Source organism: Elephantulus edwardii, unplaced genomic scaffold (assembly GCF_000299155.1).
Source record: "Elephantulus edwardii isolate Elephantulus edwardi_28Jun2011 unplaced genomic scaffold, EleEdw1.0 scaffold00102, whole genome shotgun sequence".
In the NCBI taxonomy this organism is placed as follows: domain Eukaryota; kingdom Metazoa; phylum Chordata; class Mammalia; order Macroscelidea; family Macroscelididae; genus Elephantulus; species Elephantulus edwardii.
The window spans coordinates 5,514,566-5,538,820 of NW_006399852.1; the positions used below are offsets into that span (position 1 = coordinate 5,514,566).

A 24,255-nucleotide genomic window follows, 5' to 3' on the forward strand; every position below is an offset into this window, starting at 1 on the left:
AAGAGAAGAGAAGAGAAGAGAAGAGAAGAGAAGAGAAGAGAAGAGAAGAGAAGAGAGGAGAGAGGAGAGGAAGAGGGACAGGAAAGCAGAGAATATTTGTTTAAGCTTTACAAAATAAATTATGACTGGTGACAGGGTATGGTTATAAGAACAGCATGTTAAAGTCTGGGCGTTTGGCTCTTGGTTGGTTACGAGAATGCTGGCATCCCAGGAGCCAAGGTTTCCACTATATGAGAAGCAGCCTAGTCTCTCTCTTTCCGGGAGCAGTGCATTTTCAGGGCCAGGAACAAGCTCCAGTTGGCCAATCCATGTCTCTCCTCCTAGCTGGTTCCCACCCAGTGACAACAGATGACTCAGCACCTACAGTCACCCACATTATTACTCTCAGGAAAGGCACCCACGTCTATTTTTAATTCCTCTCCTGAAGGTTATTCCCAGTAATATGCACTGCCAAGTGTTTAGGTCTAATGAAGTATTGTTACCAATAAAACACAGAGCTTTTCTCTCTTTTTCTGTTAGGTAATCTAGAAATTAAATCTTACCACTGAAGAATATAAGGAGAAGGGAAGACTTGTCACTCCTGGTAAGAGGGAATAAAAATATAAGAAAGCACATATATGAGGAAAATATTTAAATGTCATCATCTTAGGGAATTCTCTGATAGGTTATGTTCTAGGCATTCTGGAAGCTACAAGTTGTCAAGGTACTTTAACTGAAGTAAGGTCTATCCAGGTTCCTCTCAGATAGATAGATAGATAGATAGATAGATAGATAGATAGATAGATAGATAGATAGATAGAGACAGATGATAGAAAGATAGGTCATCTATATCATTATCTATATCATCATCTATATCATCTATATCATCATCTCTGTATCTAAATACAGAGAGAAGGAGAGAGAGAGATGCAGAGGGAGATATAGATACACAGGTAACAGTCATGAAGGGGCTATTAAGAAACTCATTCTGTAGATAAAGTTATTGACTTTATCCCGTATTTAACAAGCAGCACAGTTTGGATTGGAATTAATTTTATGTCTCTTTAATATGAATTATTTAAAGGACTTATTCAGCTAATAACTAATTATGTTGTTTTTACCTACTCTGATTGTCCCAGTCACCGAAGGAACCCATTCACAATTGACATTCACAATGACATTGACATTCACAATGGGAAAAATGCTACATAGACCAGCACTTTCTCTATGGCCAGCTGAGACCTGGATGAGAATCAAGCACATCTGCTTGCTAATGACAAATTTTTGGACTTATTAACAAGACTTTAAATTATACAAAGACAGACGTAAACAAACACACAAATAAATTAGATAAATAGGCTTTGGTTCAGTTGGTGCAACAACTTTATCTAGAGTTTCTTAACCACTATCACCTTGCATATTTTGGGTATTTTGCTAGGAGGGGCTATTCCTTGGAGAGGGACATGATGCAGGCGAGGGTGGAGGGTCAGCGAAGGAGAGAAAGACCCTCAACCAGGTGGATTGATATGCAGGATAGAACAGGGTTCAGATATTTTGTTCATGGAGTTGCCATGATTCCTATTTGATGACACCTAACAACAACAACAACAAGAACGACATCCCCTTTTACCATTGCAACCTGAGATATAAGAATATAGAGGCATGACAGTACAATAGTTTCTTGTTCTACATTGACTTAATAAGTCTTAATAAGTTTTCATTCTCTCTGGGTTGAAACAAACTCCTACAGCCAAGGCCTTCATGGGTCCTGACTCTCAGACGACATTTAATCAACAATGGAATAATGAATGTCTCTCATGAAACATTGCTGGGTATCAAAGGGATATCCCATTCCAGGCAGTGCTTTGCAATCTATCCTGGGACTGCCTAATTGCTGCCAAAAATAATGGCAACATTACACTCATCTTCTGGGAATCCTTGTCCTGATAATGCACTATTCATGGTCCTTTGCACCTTTTTATTCTAAGACTCTGACCTTGATAATGAATATATTTCTAAAGCATGTGCTTCCTTGTTTTATGAATCACTTCACTTTATAGTTTAACATTTTATCAATCAGCCTCTCTTGCAGTTTTCATGATAGTTAATGGAAGCACATGACTATGTCCCATCACCTCAACTAGACTGCCAACTTCGGTGGGCACAGTTACTGTTTTATTAACTTTGTGTAATTCACAGAATGTCATTGTACACTCACACTGAGACTGGAACATAACAGTAAAGGGTAAACATTCTGCTAAACACCTGGGGGGCACACAATATGTTTTCTTCTACTAAACAAAACCAACAACTAACTAGAAACTAGTAGCTACATTCATTTACCTTTACCCTAAATATTTGATTGATTCTTCCCTTATACTGAGGTGGAAATAAATATATTTTTTACTTATTTATATATATTTTTACATATGTATTTACATATATATTTATTTTTATCTTTATAGTATTACTATCTGGAGCTCTGGTGGTCTAGTGGCAAGAAGCTGTGTTGCAATCCCAAAGGCACAAGTTCGAAGCCACCAGCTTCTCCATGGAAGAAGGATAGGCAATCTCTTCCCATCCAATTAACTGTCTCTGAAAACCCACCAGAGGGTCAGGTATGGGTCAGTTTCAGCTCAACCATACACAATACACACAATATCTATATTATATTATTTATATTAATTTATATATGTTGTTATGTGCCATTGAGTCTCTTGTGACTCATAGCCACTCTATGAAGGACAGCTCTAAACTCTGCTCTGTCCTGTGCCAATTGCACTGTCTCTGACACTCCCATCCCAATTACCCCAGTCACTGAATCAATTCACCTCATAGAGGACCTTTCCCTCCTGCGCTGTCCCTCCACCCTCCCAAGCATTATGTCCCTCTCCAAGGACCGGTCCCTCCTTACAACATGTCCAAAGTATGTTAGACAGAGCCTTAGAATCCTTGCCTCCAAGGAGCTGCCTGGTTTAACCCTCTCCAGGATGAATCTGTTTGTTTTCCTAGCAGTCCATGGTACTCTGAGTACTCTTCTCCAGCACCACAGCTCAAAGGCATCAATTCTCCTTCTATGCTCCTTAGTCATTGTCTAACTCTCTGACGCATAACAAGTGATAGCAAAGACCATGGCCTGTATCAGACGCACCTTAGTCTCCAAAGAGACACCATTGCTTTTCAGTACTTTGGAGAGGTCCCTAACAGCTGACTTTTCCATGGCAATATGTCTCTTTTATTTTCCTGGCTACTGGTGCCAAGAGTGTTGAGTGTGGAGCCAAGCAAACTAAAGCTGTGAACAATCTTAATATCTTCACTATCCATCCTGATGCTGCCAATTGGTCCAGTGGTGGGAATCTTTGTCTTCTTGACATTAAGCCTCAATCCATTTTGGAGGCTGCAGTCCTTGACCCTCTGCAGCAGGTGCTGCAGGTCCTCCTCAGTTTCAGCAAATAGGGTTGTGTCATCTGCATAATGCAGATTGTTGATAGGTCTTCCACCAGTCTTAACCCCACATTTCTCCTCATAGAGCCCAGCCTCCTGGACAATCTGTTCTGCATATAGGTTGAAAAGGTATGGAGATAGGACACATCCCTGGCATACACCCTTCCCAATTTTGAACCATGCATTGTTTCCTTGCTCTGTTCTGATGACTGCCTCTTGACATTGATGTGTCAAATGCGTTAATAGTTGGCTACCCAATGTGGACAGAGAGTGGGGTGGAGCTCCCCAGTTAAAACATGCTTGGAAGGAGGAGTGGTATCCACTTCCATAATAGCTTGCCTCTGGAAACCCTATGAACCTGGAGAGAGGAAGAAAGGCACCCAAGCGTCGAGGACTGTCCTTTATAGGGTCACTATGAGTTGCCTACCTCGATGGCTCTTAAGAACAACAACAACAACAGCATATCTCTATCTCTATCTCTATATCTATCTCTATATCTATCTCTATCTCTATCTCTATCTCTATCTAATCTATATCTATCTCCTATTTGTCTGACTTAAACAGCAAATTATTATAAATAAATATACATCCTAAAGTAAACATAATTAACCAAATCAAGATTAAAGGGGGGGCTGAACACAAATCATAGGCTTGTATAAGAGAAAGAGAGAATGAAGAGACAAAATTATTTCCTTTGAAATTCAAGGTAAAATGAAACATTCTGGGTTCTCAATTTGGACCAGCAATATCACCATAACATGTTGGACTAGATCATACATAAGATAAAAGGGTTTTTGTTTTTTTCATTTATACTCGTGTATTTACAAAGTTCATATACATTGTTTCTCACACTGGATAATTCCCATTTCCTTCACTCACCCTTACTCCCCAGTAGAAAAGTGACTATAAATTTAGTTCTATAATAGGAATGTTAGAATGGTTTCTCTTACTATAATAACTTTTCTGTTATCTTTATTCATTGTCCCGTTCCCAGATCCATAGCAAGTGTTTGAAAAGATCTGTGTGTATGTTTGTGTGTTGTATGCATGTATATTAATATATAAAGCAAGCTAAAAATGCCAATTAACCACGCTATTATTTGTACAGGAATTTTTAATTTCATATTTTTAATTCATCTAATTTTTATCATTGTACTTAAATGTTGGTATATGTTTCCCATATTAGAGATTAGGGAACTGAAGCTCAGAGTTGTTACGGAGTTATGCTGCCAACTCAGAGGAACTTCGTTCATCAGAGAGATGGACAATGACTAGAAATGATAGAAGGAGAATTGATACCTTTGAGCTGTGGTGCTGAAGAAGAGTACTGAATATACCATGGACTGCTAGGAGAACAAACAAGTTCGTCCTAGAGAGGGTGAGACCAGGTTGCTCCTTGGAGGTAAGTATTCTGAAGCTCCATCTGACATAATTTGGATATGTTGCAAGGTAGGACCAGTCCTTAGAGAGGGACATCACATTTGGGAGGATGGAGGGACAGTACAGGAGAGGAAGACCCTCAATGAGATGGATTGATTCAATGACTAGGGTAATGAGGGTAGATATATCAGAGACATTAATACTGGCACAGGATAGAGCAGGGTTTAGGGCTGTGTACATAGAGTTGCTATGAGTCACAGGTGACTTGACAGCACATAACAACAACAAATTTTCCAATGACAGTGCAACTAAGCTACCAGAGCTCCCCATATCCTATATGATCCTGGAATAGAAAGAAGGTAAAACAGAAGGAAACAAAACTAAATGCTAGTCTTCAGTTTGTCATAAAGCATCAGTATTGGTTCATTAGAAACATAGTACACCAGTAAGATTTCAGGTAAACTAGGGTGGCATATGGAGATCAGGTAGGGTATTGGGTCAAGCATTGAGATACTAATGGGAATGTCAGTAATTTGAAACCTCTAGTTGCTCCATGAGTGGGGGGAAAAAGATGAAGCAGTCTACTCTCACAAGATTTTCAGGCTCAGAAGCCCTGTGTTCTTGTTGTTTTGCACCGTCAAGTTGGGACCACCTCATACCTGCAGTGGATTTTTAGAGGCAGGATAATCACATGGGATAAGATTGCTCATCTTTTTCCCATCCAGCAGCCGGTAGATTCAAACTGTGTGCCTTCTGGTTGGCAGTGCAGCTCCTTACCACTAGACCACCAGAACTTCCTATGAGGTAATTCTATTCTCTCCTGTAGGGTCACTGTGAGTCCAGTTTGTTTCAAGGGCACTGGGCTTTTACTTAGTACTTTTTAATATTCTATTTAACCTATTTCAATAGATATTCAATAGATTCAAAACTCTTTGTGCTACAGTGGTTGGGTTACTAACCAAAATATTGGTGGTTTGAGCTTCCCAGTCTTCAAATGAGATACATAGTCAATATGTTTCCTCAAAGATTTACAGTCTTGGAAAGCAATGGTGTTGTTCTACTCTGTCTTATCAGGTCACTAAGAGTTGAAATTGACTTGATCATAATTAGTATTTCATTTATCCTCACAGAGGATAAATATGTTCTAACACAACAATAGCTAATTATATCCTCAAACAATATTCTAACTTTTTGTTTTGGCTTTTAACAAAACTCAGTTTTAATACCTATGTCACCACTTCTCTGTGTTTGCACAGTATAACACTTATCATTAATGTAAATTAATCATAGAAGTAAAAATTGTCCAAATGACAAATGTCACACACATACAAATCACAATTTTAAAAATATTGGAATCTAACACTTTTGTTTACATAATCTGTATTTGTTCTTACCAGTGCACTGAATAAGTCACCATGGCCAGGGTTATTAAAGACTCAAAAGCCAAAGTAGACTTTTTTAAAGACTTATCTTTTTTTAAAATATTTATCATTATTATTAATTTTAATGAAAATTTACAGAGACTTTGGATTTCCAAAGTCCATCAGAGCTTCTGATGAAATGGATTGATTCAGTGACTGGGGTCTTTGGGATAGGTATGCCACAGACAATACATTTGCCTCAGGATAGAGTAGGGTTCAGAGCTGCTGTACATAGGGTCACTATAAGTTGCAAGTGACTCAACAACACATAACAACCACCACAAAAATTGGAAAAAATATTCAGCCTAGCTGACAGTAAAGAGGACAAATTTAGTCACTGATTTTCATGTTATTAGGAATTTTTTAAATGCATATCAGCCAATAATGACAAGAACTGTTGGACAACCCTATAAAGGAAGTTGGTTCATAGAATGAGGGATTCCTACCTACATCAAGATGGTATCTTAACCTTGAACATGTCAACTCGGAAAATTGTCATTGAGAGTAAGATGCAGGTTTAACACATTGAATTCCTAAGAGATGTTGTGAAATCACTTGAAAAACATGAGGAGGGGGAGAAATGGAGGCCTAGAATGTCTTTAAACCTTTGCATTATTGCTTTTTAAGAATTTGTTCCTGTTTATCACTTTGCAATAAGAGTCTGGCGTATAGAGGTAAAGTTGACTTCTCAACGCCTCATGTAAGAAAACGAGCATTGTAAGTGCTCATTAATTCCAATAATCTTAGTGTAAACCTGGGAGAGGGACCCCTTGAAAGAAAGGGCGAGACATTTGTTGTGAGATGCTGGCTGAGTCCTTTTTCTTTCTGTCCTTCCAAGATGAGGAAAATCTTCAATTCTGCTCAGAACCTCGAAACAACTTGAGCAGACTTCACTAAGAGAAACTTGGGAAGTCAATAATAATTCTTAATTCTGGGTCATTTTTCTCTGCTTGGAGTTCTGAAACCTTCATTTATCACCTAAATAAAAAGTATCTACTATTTATTTAAAATGAAATAACACCTCAGACTCATCAGCCAACTCATAGCTGACAAGCACGCGGGATTTTAGAGGTTGTAACCTGTGTGAGAGATTGCCCATCTTCCTCCTTCTGGTGTATTTTTGAACCACCAGAGATGCATCTCTTTTGGTTTCACAGCACAATCACTCCCCTCTGGGCTCCCAGAGCTCTTAAAATCAGGACAGATTTGTGCATCAGAGTTATATCCTTCCTCCATATGCATTCATTCTGTATACTAAGGAAATCATTTGAGAAGCTGAAGTATATGTAGACGAACGTGGCCTCAAGATCGGAACAAGATCCTTTAATAACCTTTGTCATGCAAACACTCAACCTTGCTTGCAGAAAGTGAAGAATACTCAACACATAGCAGAAGATCAAAGATTATAGCTTTCTATAAGGATTACACCTCAACATTAAGCAAACAAAAATCCTCACCACTGGGCCAATAGGCAATATCATGATAGATGGAGTACAGAGTGAAGCTGGCAATGATTTCATTTTACTTGGATCCACAATCAACATCATGAGCTATAGTAACCAAGAAATCAAAAGATTTATTGTATTAGGACAATCTGCTGACAAGGACCTCTCTGAATTTCTCAAGAGTAAAGATGTCACTCTAAAGAATAAGGTGCCCTTGAGCCAAACCTTGGCATTTTCAATTGCTTCCTATGCATCTAAGAGTTGAACAATGAAAAAGGAAGACTAAAGAAGAATTGATGCTTTGGCTTTGTGGTGGTAGCAAACAGTATTGAATACAGACAGCCAAAAGAACAAACAAATCTGTCTTGAACACAGTGCAAACACAATGTTCCTTAGAGGTGAGGCTGGTGAAACTTCATCTCACTTATTTTGGACACATTTTCAGGAAGCACCAGTCCTTAGAGAGAGACATCATGCTGGGGAAGGTTGGATTGCTATGAGTTGGAATTGACTCAGTGGCAATGGGTTTTGTTTGCTTATTTTTAATGTATTGTTTAGCAGCCTGGGTGGTGCAAACAGCTTGCAAATGGCTGCTAACTCAAAGATTGACAGTTCAAACGCACCCACATCTCCTCAGAAGAAAAGACCTGACAATTGACTGTAGTATAGATGACAGTCAAATAAACTGTGTGGAGCAGTTCTACATGATGACACATGAAACTACCATGTGTTGAGGTCTGATTCAATGCCAGCTAACAACATCACCAATTATAACACATGAAGCTTGCTTTCTTTTGAACAAAAAGCTGTAGAGCTGATTTGGATTTTGTGAGTTGTATTGAATTGATTACAAATCAATTTGTATGCTTCTTATCTGAAGTGGGTTTAACAAACAGGTTAATCCTGGAGAAAGTGAAACCAGGTTGTTCCTTGGAGGCAAGGATTTTAAAGCTCTGGCTGACATACTTTGAGCATGTTACAAGGTAAGACCAGTCCTTGGAGAGAGATGTCATGTTTGGAAGGGGGGGAACAACACAAGAGAGGAAGATCCTGGATGAGATGGATTGACTCAGTGACTGGGGTAATGGGGGTACGTGTGTCAGAGACAATGTGGTTGGCTCGAGATAGAGCAGGGTTCGGAGCTGTTGTACTTAAGGTTGCTGTAAGCTGCAAGAAATTTGACAGCACATAACAACAAGCAACAACATACTCCCTTTATCTGTTGATATCCAGCTTGACCATAAGATTTGCTTTGCAATGAAATGTGAGAGTAACAGATACAATGTTTATCAGAACATTGATTTTGTACACAATTGGAGGGCATGCTCTGTTCCTTTTACCATAGCTGTCAGTATTGCTGATAAAAGCGATTCTATTGGACTGGTGTCTAAAGTGAAGAAGATACAGAGGCATGTTTTAATGAATACATAACAGAATTTAAAATAATTATCTATTATGAAATGAAATGAAATTGAAAGTAATTTGTTATCAGAGTATAGCTGATCCTATCTTGCCTGACACAGAAGTCAGGTACCTACAAGTATAGAGCAGGTGTAACAATAGCAAAAATAATACAGAAGCAAAATGTGAGGCGCATAGAAAGCAGTCAACAGATGGCAAGGAAATTGATATCACAATTCAAATGCACATGAACTCAGATTACACTTTGTCATTGGCGTTGAGTCAGAACCGGCCCATAGCTGACCCTTCATTTGGGTTTCTGAGGCGGAACAGAAGGAGCATGTTCCTTCTTCTTCCAAAGAGTAACTGTTGGACTCACCAGAGAGGCAGAGTTGCTTAGCAGCGCAACTCCCTACAGACTAGGCTATCCAGGCACAAGCTCCGATTATGCAATGGCAAAGCTTTCAAGTCACCAGTAATGCCATTTGCAATAGTTTGCAAAACAAGATATTTTATCAAGTGAGCTTGCATGTTTAGACAAGAATGTGAGGAAACTGAAGGTGCAGATTTGTAAATGAAATAGATTCTCATTTCTAACTGTTAAAACAACAACACTGATAAGGTATTATGGCTGCAAAAGGTCAATTAAACCTTTTCATCACAAAGATAAAATCAAGAGTCAGTGTCTTGTCTCACATTTCTGATATAATTCATTTGGTAGCCATAAATCTTGTGGAAGAAAAACAATGACTGAGAGAGAACAGACCAAGATGGGGGCTTTGCATCAGAAGTCTATTTGGCTCAGGCTATCTAAATTAGAGGAGGATGTTTGTCTGAAGGAAAAGTTGTAGATGTGGTTGTTGGTGTAAATTGTGATTGGAAACAACCAATTAAAAATGCAACAATGGCTTGAGAGGAGTCATCTGGGTTGCAATTATTGGTCTCTTTCTACCCCAAGCAAAGAAGAGGGAAGAAAAACAAAGGTTTATAGAAAAAAAATTCATTCAAAGACTAAAGATCACATGAACTTGAACCTCTGAGTCTAGAAACCAGAACAACTAGATGGAATTTGGTTTCCATTGTTGGCCACTTGAAGATGTGATTATATCAGAAGGTGGTGGAGACAGTAGACAAAACTTAAGACTATAAAAAAGACCAGGTTCACTGCTCTGTTCCAAATTTGGAAGATAGTTAGCTGATCACTTTACTAGAAGAGATCCTATTTGTTTCCATGTGAAAAAGTTTTCTCCCACAGAGTGAAGAACATATTTCTGAACATATTTCAGCTCCGAGGCATCCATTCTTCAGTCTTTCCTACTCTTTGTCCAATTTTCACAAGCATTTGTGATTGCAACAACCTGTGTGTTGTCATGATTCTGGAAGATACGCTACTAGTTTTTTAACTACCAGCAGAGTCATCCTGGGTGGACAGGTTTCATCAGAACTTTGAGACTAAGACAGATTGTATGTTTGGGTCTAATATGATCACATGTTATTAATAACAGGGAACCCTTTGCTGACTGTGGTCAGAGAAAGATGTGATTTTAGTTGAAATATCAGAGACATGCAACATGGCTAACTTTGATGGTTGAGGAAGGGGCCATCAACCAAGGAATGCCAGTGGTCTCCAGACACACTAAAGAGCAAGGAAGCAAAATCTTATTTAATGGCTTCACGAAGGAATACAGGCATAGCAATACTTAGATTTTCAGCCCAGTGAGACATTTCTCAGATGTCCAATCTACAAAAAAAGAAGTAAGCAAAAGATTGATTCACCATCAGGAGCCACTGAACTCTCTCACCAGTTACCAAAGCATGCTGACACAACTCCAAAACTGGCAAGTTCTCAACTTGGACAATGACAGATTGTTCCGCGTTTCGGAGAATGAAAAAAAAAAAAAAAGGTTAATGGGCTCATACATCTTAAGTATGAATTTCTTTATGCTCTTAAAATAGATACATGGCTCTACTTCCAGAGAGTCTGATTCAATTGGTCTGTGCTAGATCCAGATTGGTATAAGGGAGTGCTTTTGCGAAAAGCTTTCTTGGTGACTTTAATCTGTCAGTGTTGAGAGGTATTGCTTAAAAGGCCAAGGTTATTAATCAAATTACTCCAGGGCTTTGGCTATTAATTGAGCCAAATGGACTGACTAATAGCATGGACTGGGATATGAGAGCCAGATTTACTTGAGGAAAGTCTCTATGGATTCAATTCACTGACATCTATAACAAATTTTAAATACTTGCACCCATGTAGTTTCCATGCATGGGCACTAAACTTCTGCCAGGATTAGTGTATGAAGAATATAAACAACTGTTTCCCATGCTAGTGGCAATCTTGAAGAAGATTAATTGGTCTATACACAAATGGTGATGTAGAATTATAGCATTTACACTGACATAAGTACAAGTGATTAATGTAGAGACTCAAAACTACTTTGTACAAAGCAGCTCCCAAACATGAAGTGTATAACCAGTGAATTACTGTGCATTAAGAACACAGGAATTATGAGTGTAAGTGTTGAACTGACTATAGAGAGCTACACCTTCTCATCAGGACCAAATATACATGTATATATGTATATATGTGTATATGTGTGTGTATATATATGTATATATATGTGTGTATATATATATGTATATATGTATACATATATATGTATACATATATGTATATAGAAGTTGGGTTATAGGGTTGATTTTCAGGGGGAAAAATTATCATTAGGCCTCATGTTCTGAACCTAAGAGATATGGCAGTGTTGGTTCCCAAGTATCCCATAAAGAAATATGCTATGTTTAATAACTAATATGATTCAAGTTATAGCTCACAATATGGCCATAAAGTTCTCTTTCACTTTAACTGCCACCTCTAAATAATAGGAAGAGTGGAATGATTGATCAAACATGAGGAAGAAGTCATTCAGAACTCTCACTATCTTGAATTTATTTTGCCAATCCATTTGTCTCCTGAGTGTCTGACCTCGTTATATATATATATATATATCTCCCCAATAATAAATCTCCATAATGAATAGAGCCAAAGGTTGAATAAAATGTGAGACATTAAGCATACACTTAATATACGATCTAGTAATTCCACCACGAGAAATTGAACCAAGGAAAATGAAGCTACATATCTCTGTAAAGACTTCTGAATAGAGATCCATGGAAGACTTGTAATAACAAAAATTGGAAATAACCTAATATCATCAAGTGAATGGATGCAATAATTATGATTTATCCATATAATAAAACACCACTCCACAACAAGAAGTAAAGAGTGATTGGTACACAATGCAATTCAATGATGCATTTCAAAATAACTATGCTAAAAGAAAAACTACAGAAAATAGCATACAATGCATAATTGCATTTATATTAAATAAATCTAAAATAAATGATAATGAGTAAGTAACCAGTAACCAGTACGTTGTTGTGTGTGGGAAGTACAGATTTCAAAGGAGCGAAAAAATAATTTGGGGGAATAACAGGTTCACTACTTTTAAAAATTTTTCTTATGTGCTGTTCAATTTTTTTTGTTGTTTTTGTTTGTATTTTATACTGGTTTATTTACAAAGTTCACATACATTGTTTTTCACACCGAATCTTTCTCCTTTCCTTTACCTAACCCTCCCTCTACTCATCAAATTGTACGGCCCTATGAATAAATACCCCCACCCTCTTGGATCCTCATACTCATTCTATAGTAATGGTCTTATACAGTATTTGTCTAAGTGGGACTGAGTTCACTTAGCATAATGTTCTCCAGTACCTCTCAAGTTAGGTAGTAATTTAGAAACTCATTGCTTTTGTGTGCTGTGTAGTATTCCACTGTGTGAACGTGCCATAATTTCTCAATCCTTTCCATTGGAGTGGGCATTGGGCTGTTTCCATGTTCCTGTTATGGTGAATAATGCTGCTATAAACATTGGTATACAAGTCTCCGTTTGTGCCTAGATTCATTACTTTTATGAGGTTATCTTTGTTATGAAGATCTTATGAAAATATAACTATTTAAACATTTGTCAAATTGTTCTTTTTATTTTTTTAGGTGAGAAAAACTGTATTTAGAATTAGCCAGCTGAATTCAGTTTTGATGATTCCAATTTTGTTGCCAACATCCAAAGCATCGCAGTCAGAAGCAAATTGAACATAGGCCTTTCTCTCTTCATCAGGCCTAATCAAGATGCTGACCTTGGCCACATCAATGTCATAGAGAGTCTTTACAGCTTGTTTGATTTGGTGCTTGTTGGCTTTGACCTCCACAATGAACACAAGTGTGTTGTCATCTTCTAACTTCATGACTGATTCAGTGGTCAGTGGAAACTTGATGATGACATAGTGGTCAAGCTTGTTTTTCCTGGGGATAATCTTCAGGGGTATTTGGGCTGCCTTTGCTCTCAGTGTGTCAGGCCACTGGAAGGTGGGTGAGCTGAGGATTTTCTTTTTTTGTGGCTGTGGATGTCCTTCAGGACTGCCTTCTTGGCCTTTATTTAACACCGTTGCTTTGGCTTTAGTTTTGGGGCCATTTTTGTAGAAAAATGTATTGTTCACTTTAAATAAATACAGTTTAGTGTAGGTTAATTATATCTTAATAAAATGATTTAAAAATTAAATGAGCAAAATTTTAAGTATATCAGGAAGTACCCATCCTGAACAAGCAGGTGCTAATTATGATTACTGTAATTAGGGTTTTATGTCAATATTCCCTGCAAGAAACATATATGAGAAATGCAATGCTAAACTATTAAGGAAAAGTAATAAGCCTACAGGTTACAGAGTAACCCCATAGATTACATTGAGGGCAGCATAACTAGCATTCTTTGCAAGAATAAACTATGCAGTATTTGTCATTTTGTGACTAAGACATTTCACTCAATATAATGTTCTCCAGAGTCACCCATGCTGTGTAACATTTTATGAGTTCATTTATTTTCAACGTTGTGTAGTATTTCATTGTATGAATAAAGCCATTTTCCTATCCATTTGTTTGTTGATGGGCACTTGAGTTCGTTCCATCTATTTGCTACTATGAATAACACAGCAATAAACATGGACTCGCATACATCTCTTTGAATAGTGGCTTTGTTTTATTAGGCTATATTCTCAGCAGTGGAATTGTTGGGTCAAAGTGGTATTTCTATCTCCACATTTTTTATAAAGGACCAGGAGGCCTTCTATAGTGGTTGCCCCATTTTACACTGTCAACAGCAGTGAACAAGGGTTCCATTCTCTCTACAGCCTCACCAGCATTTGTTGTTTGCTGCTCTGTTGAATTTTGTTACTGTTGCTGGGGTGAGAAGATATCTCTTAGTTGTTTTGATTTGTATCTCTCTAATAGAAAGGGATTTTGAGCATTTCTTTCATGTGTTTGTTTTCCAGCTGAATGTCTTCTTTGGTTGAAGTATGTGCCCATTTTGTGATTGGATTGTTAACTTTTTCTTGTTAAGGTGCTGGGTTATTCTATAAATTTTACATATAAGACCCTTATCAGATATGTCATTTACAGATTCTTTTCCCCAGTCTGTAGATTTCCTTTTTACCCTCTTGTAGAAGATTTTCTATGTATGTAGAAATTTGATTCTTAGAAAGTCCCATTCATCTATTTTGTTCTGTCCTGGTTGTAGATTTTTCATTATGCTCAGTAGACTGTTCATGCTATTATAAAGCACGACTGACATGGAGGGTTGGGGGAAGGTAGGTGTTACTGCTTTATTTGGAAACCCAAACATACTCAAAATACTCAAAATGGGGAAGGGTGATGCTAGTGATGTGTCCTGTTTCCATACCTTTTCAATCTATATGCAGAACAGATTACTGGGAGACTGGACTGTATGAGGAGGAATATGGCATCAGGATTGGAGGAACACTCATCAGCAACTTGTGTTATGCAGATGACACTACCCTGCTTGCTGAAACTGAGGAGGACCTGAAGTGTTTGCTGCAGAAGATCAAGGACTGCAGCCTTCACTATAGATTGAAGCTCAACAACAAGAAAACAAAGATTCTCACCACAGGAGCAATTGGTAGCCTCATGAGAGAAGATGAAGAGGTTGAGATTGTTGACAGCTTTAGTTTTCTTGGCTCTACAATTAACACACTTAGTCCCAATAGCCAGGAAATCAAGAGATGAATTGCACTGGGAAAGTCAGTTGTCAGGGACCTTTCCAGAGTACTGAAGAGCAATAATGTCAGTCTAGAGACTAAGGGTCACCTGATCCAAGCCCTAGTCTTTGCAATTGCTTTCTATGCAACAGATAACTGGACAATGACTTGGGATAATAGAAAGATAATTAATGCCTTTAAACTTTCGTGCTGGAGAAGAGTGTTGAGTGTATCATGGACTGCTAGGAGAACAAACAGGTTCATCCTAGAGAGGATGAAGCCAGTCTGCTCCTTGGAGGCAAGGATACTGAGGCTTTGTCTGACATACCTTGGACATGTTGCAAGGAGGGACTGGTCCTTGGAGAAGGACATCATGCTTGGAAGGGTGAAGGGACAAAGAAAGAGAGGGAAACTATCGATGAGATGGATTGATACCGTGACTGGGGTAATGAGGGTGGGTGTGTCAGGGACAGTAAAGAGTATTAAATATGCCTTCAATTGCTGAAAGAACAAACAAAATGTGACTTGAAGGAAGTTTAAACAGGATACCTCTTAGAGGCAAGGATACTAAAACGTCATCTCACTTACATTGGATTGGACATATTTCCAGGAGGTGCTAGTCCTGGGAAAGAGAAATCATGTTGGGAAAAGTGGAAGGTCAGAGAAAAAGAGAAAGATGATCAATAAGATGTATTGACAGAGAGACGATAACAGGGGGATTTAGCTTATCAGATATCATGAGGATGTTGTCGGATAGGACAAGGTTCAGATCTATTGTTTATAGGGTCACTGAGAGTCATAATCAACTTGACAGCACCTAACAACACCCTCACTCGCTCTCTCTCTCTCTCTGTCTCTCTCTCTGTCTCTCTCTGTCTCTCTCTGTCTCTCTCTCTCAGAGTTCTGATGGCATAATACATAGGGAGTTTTGCTGCTATGGTAACTTAAAGGTGGTGCCTCTGTGGTGGATCAAATCCACCAATGGCTCCCAGGGAGAAAGACAATCTCCTCCTATGTTACTTACAGCTTCACAATAACCGCTGGAGAGTCAGCTGTGAGTCAGAGCTGACTCAGTGACAATGACTTGAATTGAATTGATTTCATTTAATGCTTGCATCTGAGAGGTGAACAGTCTTACTATATTATAGTTGCAGAAATTCATAGGCTAATGAAGACAAGATTATCTAAATCATGTGGCAAGTATGTAAGTGAGCCAGGCTTAGACCCACTGATGTTGCTTCCAAATGTATTTCAACAGTTTCCATTTACTTGTCCAGCAATTTTGATCAGGAATGAGAAAATGCTATGGTATTGTTTACAGGATATAAGTCCTTAAAGTATCTAATACTGAGAGAGACTTTTATTTGGGTTGGTTTTTTCCCCTCCTATTCTCTCCACTTTCCTTATGATTCATCTTTCAGAAGCCAGGCTTTGATGTTTCAGTTAGCACTTTCCCACTAATTAAGCAGTGATGTAGATTTTTCATGAAGTACTTTTTAATTAGCCACAGCGATGCTGGAATTATTCCTCCTAGGTTCAAGACCCTTCACACTAAAGCAGACTACCCAACACATGTAAACTCTTTATGTAAATAGTAACACCCCTGATTTAGTTCAAGAAATGCTTTTGTGGGAATTAACGACAATGAAGAAATCTTTCCAAATCACCAGGAGTGACCCAGTTGTAAGAGATAAGGCTGAGCAACAGAAACAGCAGTTGTAAATAGTATGAAAAGGTTAATTCCACTTCCTTACATTAATTTTCGTCAATATACTTGCATATTCATTAGAAGTCTGGAGAATTAATTTTATATTTAACTTTCTCACTGGATAAGAATGATACAAAAATGTGTTCCTTTTTAAGAATTCTGAAGCAATTATACAGAAATATAAAGATTAAAATTGAAAGTAAATTACATTTACATGAATACATGCACACGTAGGTAATACAGATAACAGCTCTGCAAGATAAAATTCTAGGATTTCTGCAGCATAAAAGAACAATAAGTTTAAGGAATTAGTCTCAAACAGGAAATTTAATGTAAACAAAATATCTGCCTTCCTTAGAACTAAGAACAAAGGGAAATATTTGCCAAACTTCACTAGAGAATAAAATGCAAACAACCAGACTTATTAAAGATTGCAAGCAACATGAGTAGCCCTTAAAAATAGCTTTCATTTTCAAGCATAAATAAGAACAACCTGCACATTTTTTTTCTTGCTGTGTGCATTAGCCAATCAGAGTTGAACTCTGACTATTAAGGCAATTGAAAATCCAAAATAATAGGGTACAAGGCTGCAGATGATTAATTTTTTGCTCTGTTGAGGACTCAGGTTACCAAATATTTTCTTTGAAGTTCTCATAAGGAAGTACAGGCATGTTTAAAAAGTGGCACACAGGTACTAACGATACATGGTGACAAAATGACATATAGCACTGTATTAGTGAAAGACATCTCAAACTTAACTTGTCTGAACTAAACTCCTGATTTTCCTAAAATGCCTTTCCTGATATCTTCCTATATCTTGCTATCATCTTTCTAGTTGCATGGCTAGAGTCATTCTTGACAAATTCTCTCAGCAAATGCTCTCAGGTATCACTGACACAGTATTTATAACCAACCCAACTATCCATCTCACTTGCCACCATCACAGTCCAATCCACAGCATTGTCTCACTTGTTTTATGCTATAGTTCTCTCACTAGTATCTTCATTTTTATTCTTTCCTCATATGGTTCAAAATTGGGAAGGGCATACGCCAGGGATGCATCCTATCTCCATACCTTTTCAACCTATATGCAGAACAGATTATCCGGGAGGCTGGGCTCTATGAGGAGAAATGTGGGGTCAAGATTGGTGGACGATTTATCAACAACCTGCGTTATGCGGATGACACAACCCTGCTTGCTGAAACTGAAGAGGACCTGAAGCGCCTGCTGCAGAGTGTCAAGGACTGCAGTCTACAATATGGATTGAGGCTCAATGTCAAGAAGACAAAGATTCTCACCACTGGACCAATTGGCAGCATCAGGATGGATGGTGAAGAGATTGAGATTGTACACAGCTTTAGTTTGCTTGGCTCCATAGTCAACAGTTTTGGCACCAGCAGCCAGGAAATTAAAAGGTGCATTGCCATGGGAAAGTCTGCTGTTAGGGACCTCTCCAAAGTGCTGAAGAGCAATGGTGTCTCTTTGGAGACTAAGGTGCGTCTGATACAGGCCATGGTCTTCGCAATCACTTGTTATGCATCAGAGAGTTGGACAATGACCAAGGAGGATAGAAGGAGAATTGATGCCTTTGAGCTGTGGTGCTGGAGAAGAGTATTGAGAATACCATGGACTGCTAGGAAAGCAAACAGATTTGTCCTGGAAAGGGTTAAACCGGGTGGCTCCTTGGAGGCAAGGATTCTGAGGCTCCGTCTAACATACATTGGACATGTTGAGAGGAGAGACCGGGCCTTAGAGAGGGACATCATGCTTGGGAGGGTGGAGGGACGGCACAGGAGAGGAAGGCCCTCTATGAGGTGGATTGATTCAGTGACTGGGATAATTGGGATGGGAGTGTCAGAGACAGTGCGATTGGCACAGGACAGAGTGGAGTTTAGGGCTGTTGTACATAGGGTCGCTATGAGTCGCAAGCGACTCGATGGCCCATAACAACAACAACAACATTCTGGCAACGTTTAGTATTTCCGCAAGAATGATTGAATTTGAAAGAATAAGGCTGATCAAATTTCAAATACTTGAATTCCTCATAGGCTTCCCACTAAGTACAAAATTCTTTCAATGACTAGTCAATGTGCTGCAGGATTTGGTCCCAGGTGTCTCTCTTACCTGTTTCCTATATACTACATACGACATATTCCTACTTATTCACTGGATACTCCCGCTTCGTTTTCCTTAATGTTCTTCCACTAAACCAGGTGCCTCTTCACTGTTTGCTTCTTCCTCTGATGGGAAAGCTCATCTCTATAGTTTCACTCTCATTCTCTCATAATCATCTTTAATCAGATGTCATCTTCTCAAAGATAACTTCTCAGCCTTAGTTTTAAACCACTTTCATTCCATCCCATCACCCTTTAATCTTTATTTTCTCCACAGAATTTATGACCATTTAGTTGAGAATATATTTTTCTTATACTGGTTATCATCTGTTTCCCTGAGACAAATTATAAGATTTTTGAGAACAGAGATTTTTCTCTCTTTTGTTTTGTGTTTTATTTCTACTTTATAAGATAAATTCAGAGTGCTTGTTGGAGGCAAAGATGACAGAACTTTGTCTAACAGACTTTGGGCATGTTTCTACTAGAGACTATTCCTTGGAGAGGAACATCATGCTTGGAAAGGTGAAGCATCAGAGAGGAAGACCTTTAACCAGATGCAGTGAGGGCAGCTAAGGGCTCAAGTGTGTCAGAGATCGTGAGGATGACACAGGATAGGACAGGGGCCACATCTGTTCTTCATATGGTTGCTATGGGTCACACTTGACTCAATAGCACCTAGCAATAACAATAACATAAATCCTTGTACACAGTAGATGTTCAACAAATATCTCTTGAATGCCGATAAAAGGAACTATAATTATGTTTATTTAAACAATGAACAATCATAAATCTACAACAACAACAAAGATAGTTCCCATCAAGTCAATTTTTACTCTTGGCCACCAGATATATCTTTTGTTTCAATACTGTTAAATATTAAAAAAAATTGTTAAGAATAATAATCCTAACTTTTATTTAAAAAAGAAAAGAGGAGATTTATACCCCTAAACTAAAAATCAAACCCATTGCTCTCAAGTTGGTTCTAACAAATAGGGATCTTTCATTGGGTTTCCAAACTGTATGTGTTTACAGGAAGAGAATGTCTATCTGCAGCAACTAGTGGATTGAAACCTCTGACCTTTCAGCTGGTAGTCTGACATATTATACACCCCCTAGAAATCTCCTAAACTAAACTCACCAACTCAACTCGTTGTAATCATCTGGGAACTGATTCATAGTTGCATCATAACTGAGTCACTGAGTTTCTGAAGCTGTACATTGTATGGGAGGAGATTGTCCATCTTTCTCCTGCAGAGCAGTTGGTGAATTTGAACTATGAAAGAGTTACAACCTTTGGGTTAACAGTACAACTCCCTATGGATGTATTATGCCACCAGAACTCCCTACACTAAAAGGCAATTGCTTAATCAGCTACTAAGAATTGGCTCCAGTGTCCTAGAGGTAAGGAGTTGTACTGCCAACCCAAAGGTACACCGTTTGGGTCCACCAACTGTTGAGAGAGAGGTGGGGGGAGATGGGCAACCCCTCACTATGCAATTTACAGCCTCTAAAAGCCCACTGAAAGGTCAGCTATGAGTAGGTTCCAACTCAACAGCAATGAGTTATGTTGAATTGAAGAAATGATCAAGTTTCTGACACTACTTCTGCTTATAGGCTGAGAGAGATGCAGTAACTCTCGCTATTTAAAATTAATATAGTCTAAGGACTATATTTTAGAAGCAGGAGTGGCATCTACATCCTAAACAACATGCCTCTGGAAACCCTATGAACTTTGATAAATGACAATAGTTATAGTTCTAGAAAGATTTCAGGCCCTTTATTCATAGTGTTGCTATGAATCATGCTGCACTCAATGGTAATCAACAACAACAACAATAGTTTGAGGAAGAAAACAGTATCCCTTCAAAAACAATTGGAAAGCAATTTATGAGAGCACGTAAACTATAAGTAAGTCCAAAAGTCATTAAGACTGTCGTATTCAGGAAAATTGAGTTGTAATAAGACGTCATAACTCTTTTCAGTTTGTAACATCTTCGTTTTCCAAATAAGAAGATTGTAATAGATGATGTCTTGGCTCACTAGCATTCTTAACTATACAGGCCTACTATTTTGTAGACAAATGAACTCAATAGAGAGACATTATGTTGCAGAGACAAATCAGATTAGCTGTTAGGGTCAACCCTCCTGGCTCTCAGCTGGGTTAGATCTCTCAGCCTCCTTAAAAGCCAGGCTGAGAGAGCACCAGAAATCATAATTAAAAACAGACCTAGATCAGATGACTTCCCAATGACCTCTGCTGAACATTACCTCATAAAGATGTTTAGTACTCTATTTAACTATTGGTACATTAAGGGATTATTGTAAAATAAAAATCTAAATGTTATTGAAATTGGCAATATTTTTAGGAAATTGGTCATGTTCTTAAGCTATTTTGTAACAGCTCATTGTCCTCTGGTGGTGTTTATCTGTTTCACTGGTATATGAGGTGTAGTTTCCTCCAAAGAAATCACAGGTTCTTCTAGGTTTGAGATCATGGCTTTTTTTGTCCCTGTCTTTGCTGCATACAGTGTTTTATTGATTAATATTGCATGAATGGACATGTTTATAGACCCTCACAGAATGCCTGCTTTCCTCAGTTATAAACTAAGCATCACTTCACACCTATACAACACAAATTAGATCATGGATAGAGTCCTTAGTGTCTGTCCTTGATGCTGTTAGCAAACTATAGAGCAAAATATACCTTGCACAGCACTATGATAGACCAAAAAGGAGCTCCAGTGGCATAAAAGTTTATCTTTGCAGCATAGAAAACCATAGAAAATACTGAAAAAGAGGAGAACACACTCTTATACATTGAAGAAAATATTTCTATATGTTACAGTGCTAATAAGTCTGTTTTATGACAGTTACTAAGTAAAATGAAAAAGGACCTTTTACAGGTTCACCAAGCCCCAGAAAGACCTGAAAGCAAATGCTACATCCTGTTGTGTGGCTCCAGGGGACAGCTCATGGACCACCATTTGTACTTATGGATGAGAGTAGAGTTTCTTAGCATCCATACCTCTGCTGGAGGTTCAGTTATGAATTGATTCCAACTTGAAAGCACATCATAATAATGCCAACATACATGTATAGTGGAGGTGCGGCCAATGGTGTTATAGCTTACTTGCTTCTGACTTGCAAATAAAAGTAAACCATGGCAAAGCAAAAGGAATCAAATCAGCATTTCCACAGTGCTGTGAATAGCATTTCCTAACCGTGCCTAATATATAAACCTCTTCCCTCTGCCTGGAATAATACATACCTCTACTCTTCTCTCACTTCAATGATCTTTTCTAATCACTTACTTCTTCAGGGAACAAGATAGTCTTTCCAGAATATATAAAAATGAACCTGGAGACATACACACATTCACTTTTGTGTGGCTATCTTCTAACTCAAGATGGCAATTTGGGTCTGTAGCCCTGACATTTTCCCCTCTCCAACGACAAGCTGTGAAAGAGCAGGAGGATAGAGCCTAATCTCTAAGCTGTGATTTTGTGAGCACAAGTTACCTGTGCAGACTTTTTTAAAATTGGGATTTTCCAGAAGGTGTCCCGGTAGGCGGCACTGGAACCGATGTTGCCAGAACTCAGGGAACCAGGGATTCCTTGTGTTAGTTTCCAGCCTCAGTTTCAGGAAATAATCATCGAAGGAGCGGACTTCTGGAGACTGCAGCTTTATGGTGATTCCCCCGTTGGCTTCCACCTCATAGCCTTCAATGACTTCATCTCTGTCTGCCCAGCCATCACTACAAATGCAGGGAACAGGATGGAGAGAGAGAAAGTCAAACATCTCACAAATAGAGCTCTTTGTTTTCTAGAAATGAAATGATTCTGTACAAATTACTGTCTACTTTAAGGCAGCAGTACTAATGAGGATATTTGGCAGATCAGAAAGTTATGAAAACTAATACCCAGGGCTTTCAGTTGGTTTGTCTTCAACAACAAAAGTGATAGTGAAGATGATGTCGATAGTAGCTATTAGAACTAACATTCACTGCGCACTTACAGGTCAACAGATTATCTCCTAAACACATTTTGATGCATTGTTTTATTTAGTCCACACACCAACCCTGAGAAGTATACTCTCATAATGCCCTTCTTACACATATATGGGAAGGTGAAGGTTAAGTAGTTTGCTCTAAGCACAGTTCCAGTGAATAAAAGTCTACTCACATCACTTAACTACTATACCCACTGCTTACTTAACATTCAAGAGGTGTGTGTACTCCCTCTTTTCCTATGATTTCCTGGGAAACAGACTCTGAGATGGAGATGTGTTCACTGAGGCTATTCCTTGGGAAACACCATGTGAGGGAGTGATGGAGGAACATGGGATTGGATACATGGAGAAACAGAAATACGTGACGGTTCTGACAGATGCTTGACCCCATACTACGAGAAGTTCTAGAACTGGGAAGATCCTTCATATTTTTCTCAAATAGAAGGGCTCAGCTTAGTTCTCACTTCAGCTAGTCATTGAATGGGAACAGTCCTGGGGACAGACTACAATCTCAGAAGAGGCAAACTCTCTTGGGTTAAAAAAACAACAATACTGTAGCATACCCCTGAGAACAAATTATAATGGTCCAGACAGATGAAGTAATGACTATGTTAGATCAGACGAGGGTGAGAGGGTGGTTTGGGAGGGACACTACAGTATCCACTATACCCTCTTCTGTATCTGGATACATCTCAGAACTCCCAAGATGATAAGTGTGAGCAAATAAATGCTGGCGTAATGCTGCTGTCCAAGTATAGGTTTCACATTAGCACAATCAAATGTTCTGGGATTGTGCTAATGCAAAACCTACACTTGGACTAAGAGGCAGTTGTCAGAACAGAGTAAGGAGACCCTACATGGTTCAAAATCAAGAAAGGGGTTCGTCAGGGATGTATTCTGTCTCCATACCTTTTCAATCTGTATGCAGAACAGATCATCCGAGATGCTGGGCTATTCAAGGAGGAATGTGGCATCAGGATTGGCGGAAGAGGCATCAGCAACCTGTATTATGCAGATGACACAACCCTGCTTGTTGAAATTGAGGAGGACCTGAAGCGCTTGTTGCAGAAGGTCAAGGACTGCAGTCTTCAGTATGGATTAAAGCTCAATGTCAACAAAACAAAGATTCTCACCACTGGGCCAATTGGCAGCATCAGTATGGATGGTGAAGAGATTGAGATAGTTAACAGTATTCATTTACTTGGCTCCACAATCAACACTCTTGGTAACAGCAACCAGGAAATCAAGAG

General features: G+C 38.6%; 1 protein-coding gene across 3 annotated transcripts in view; it reads right to left on the reverse strand.

Moving 5' to 3' along the window:
• Window positions 1-24,255, reverse strand: part of GRM1 (glutamate receptor, metabotropic 1) — a 767,595-nt gene that overhangs the window by 204,992 nt on the left and 538,348 nt on the right. For all 3 annotated transcript variants that reach the window (XM_006891654.1, XM_006891655.1, XM_006891656.1), the window contains one exon: window positions 22,516-22,751. In XM_006891654.1, the coding sequence (XP_006891716.1) occupies window positions 22,516-22,751 (236 nt within the window). The remainder of the gene's footprint in view (window positions 1-22,515; window positions 22,752-24,255) is intronic.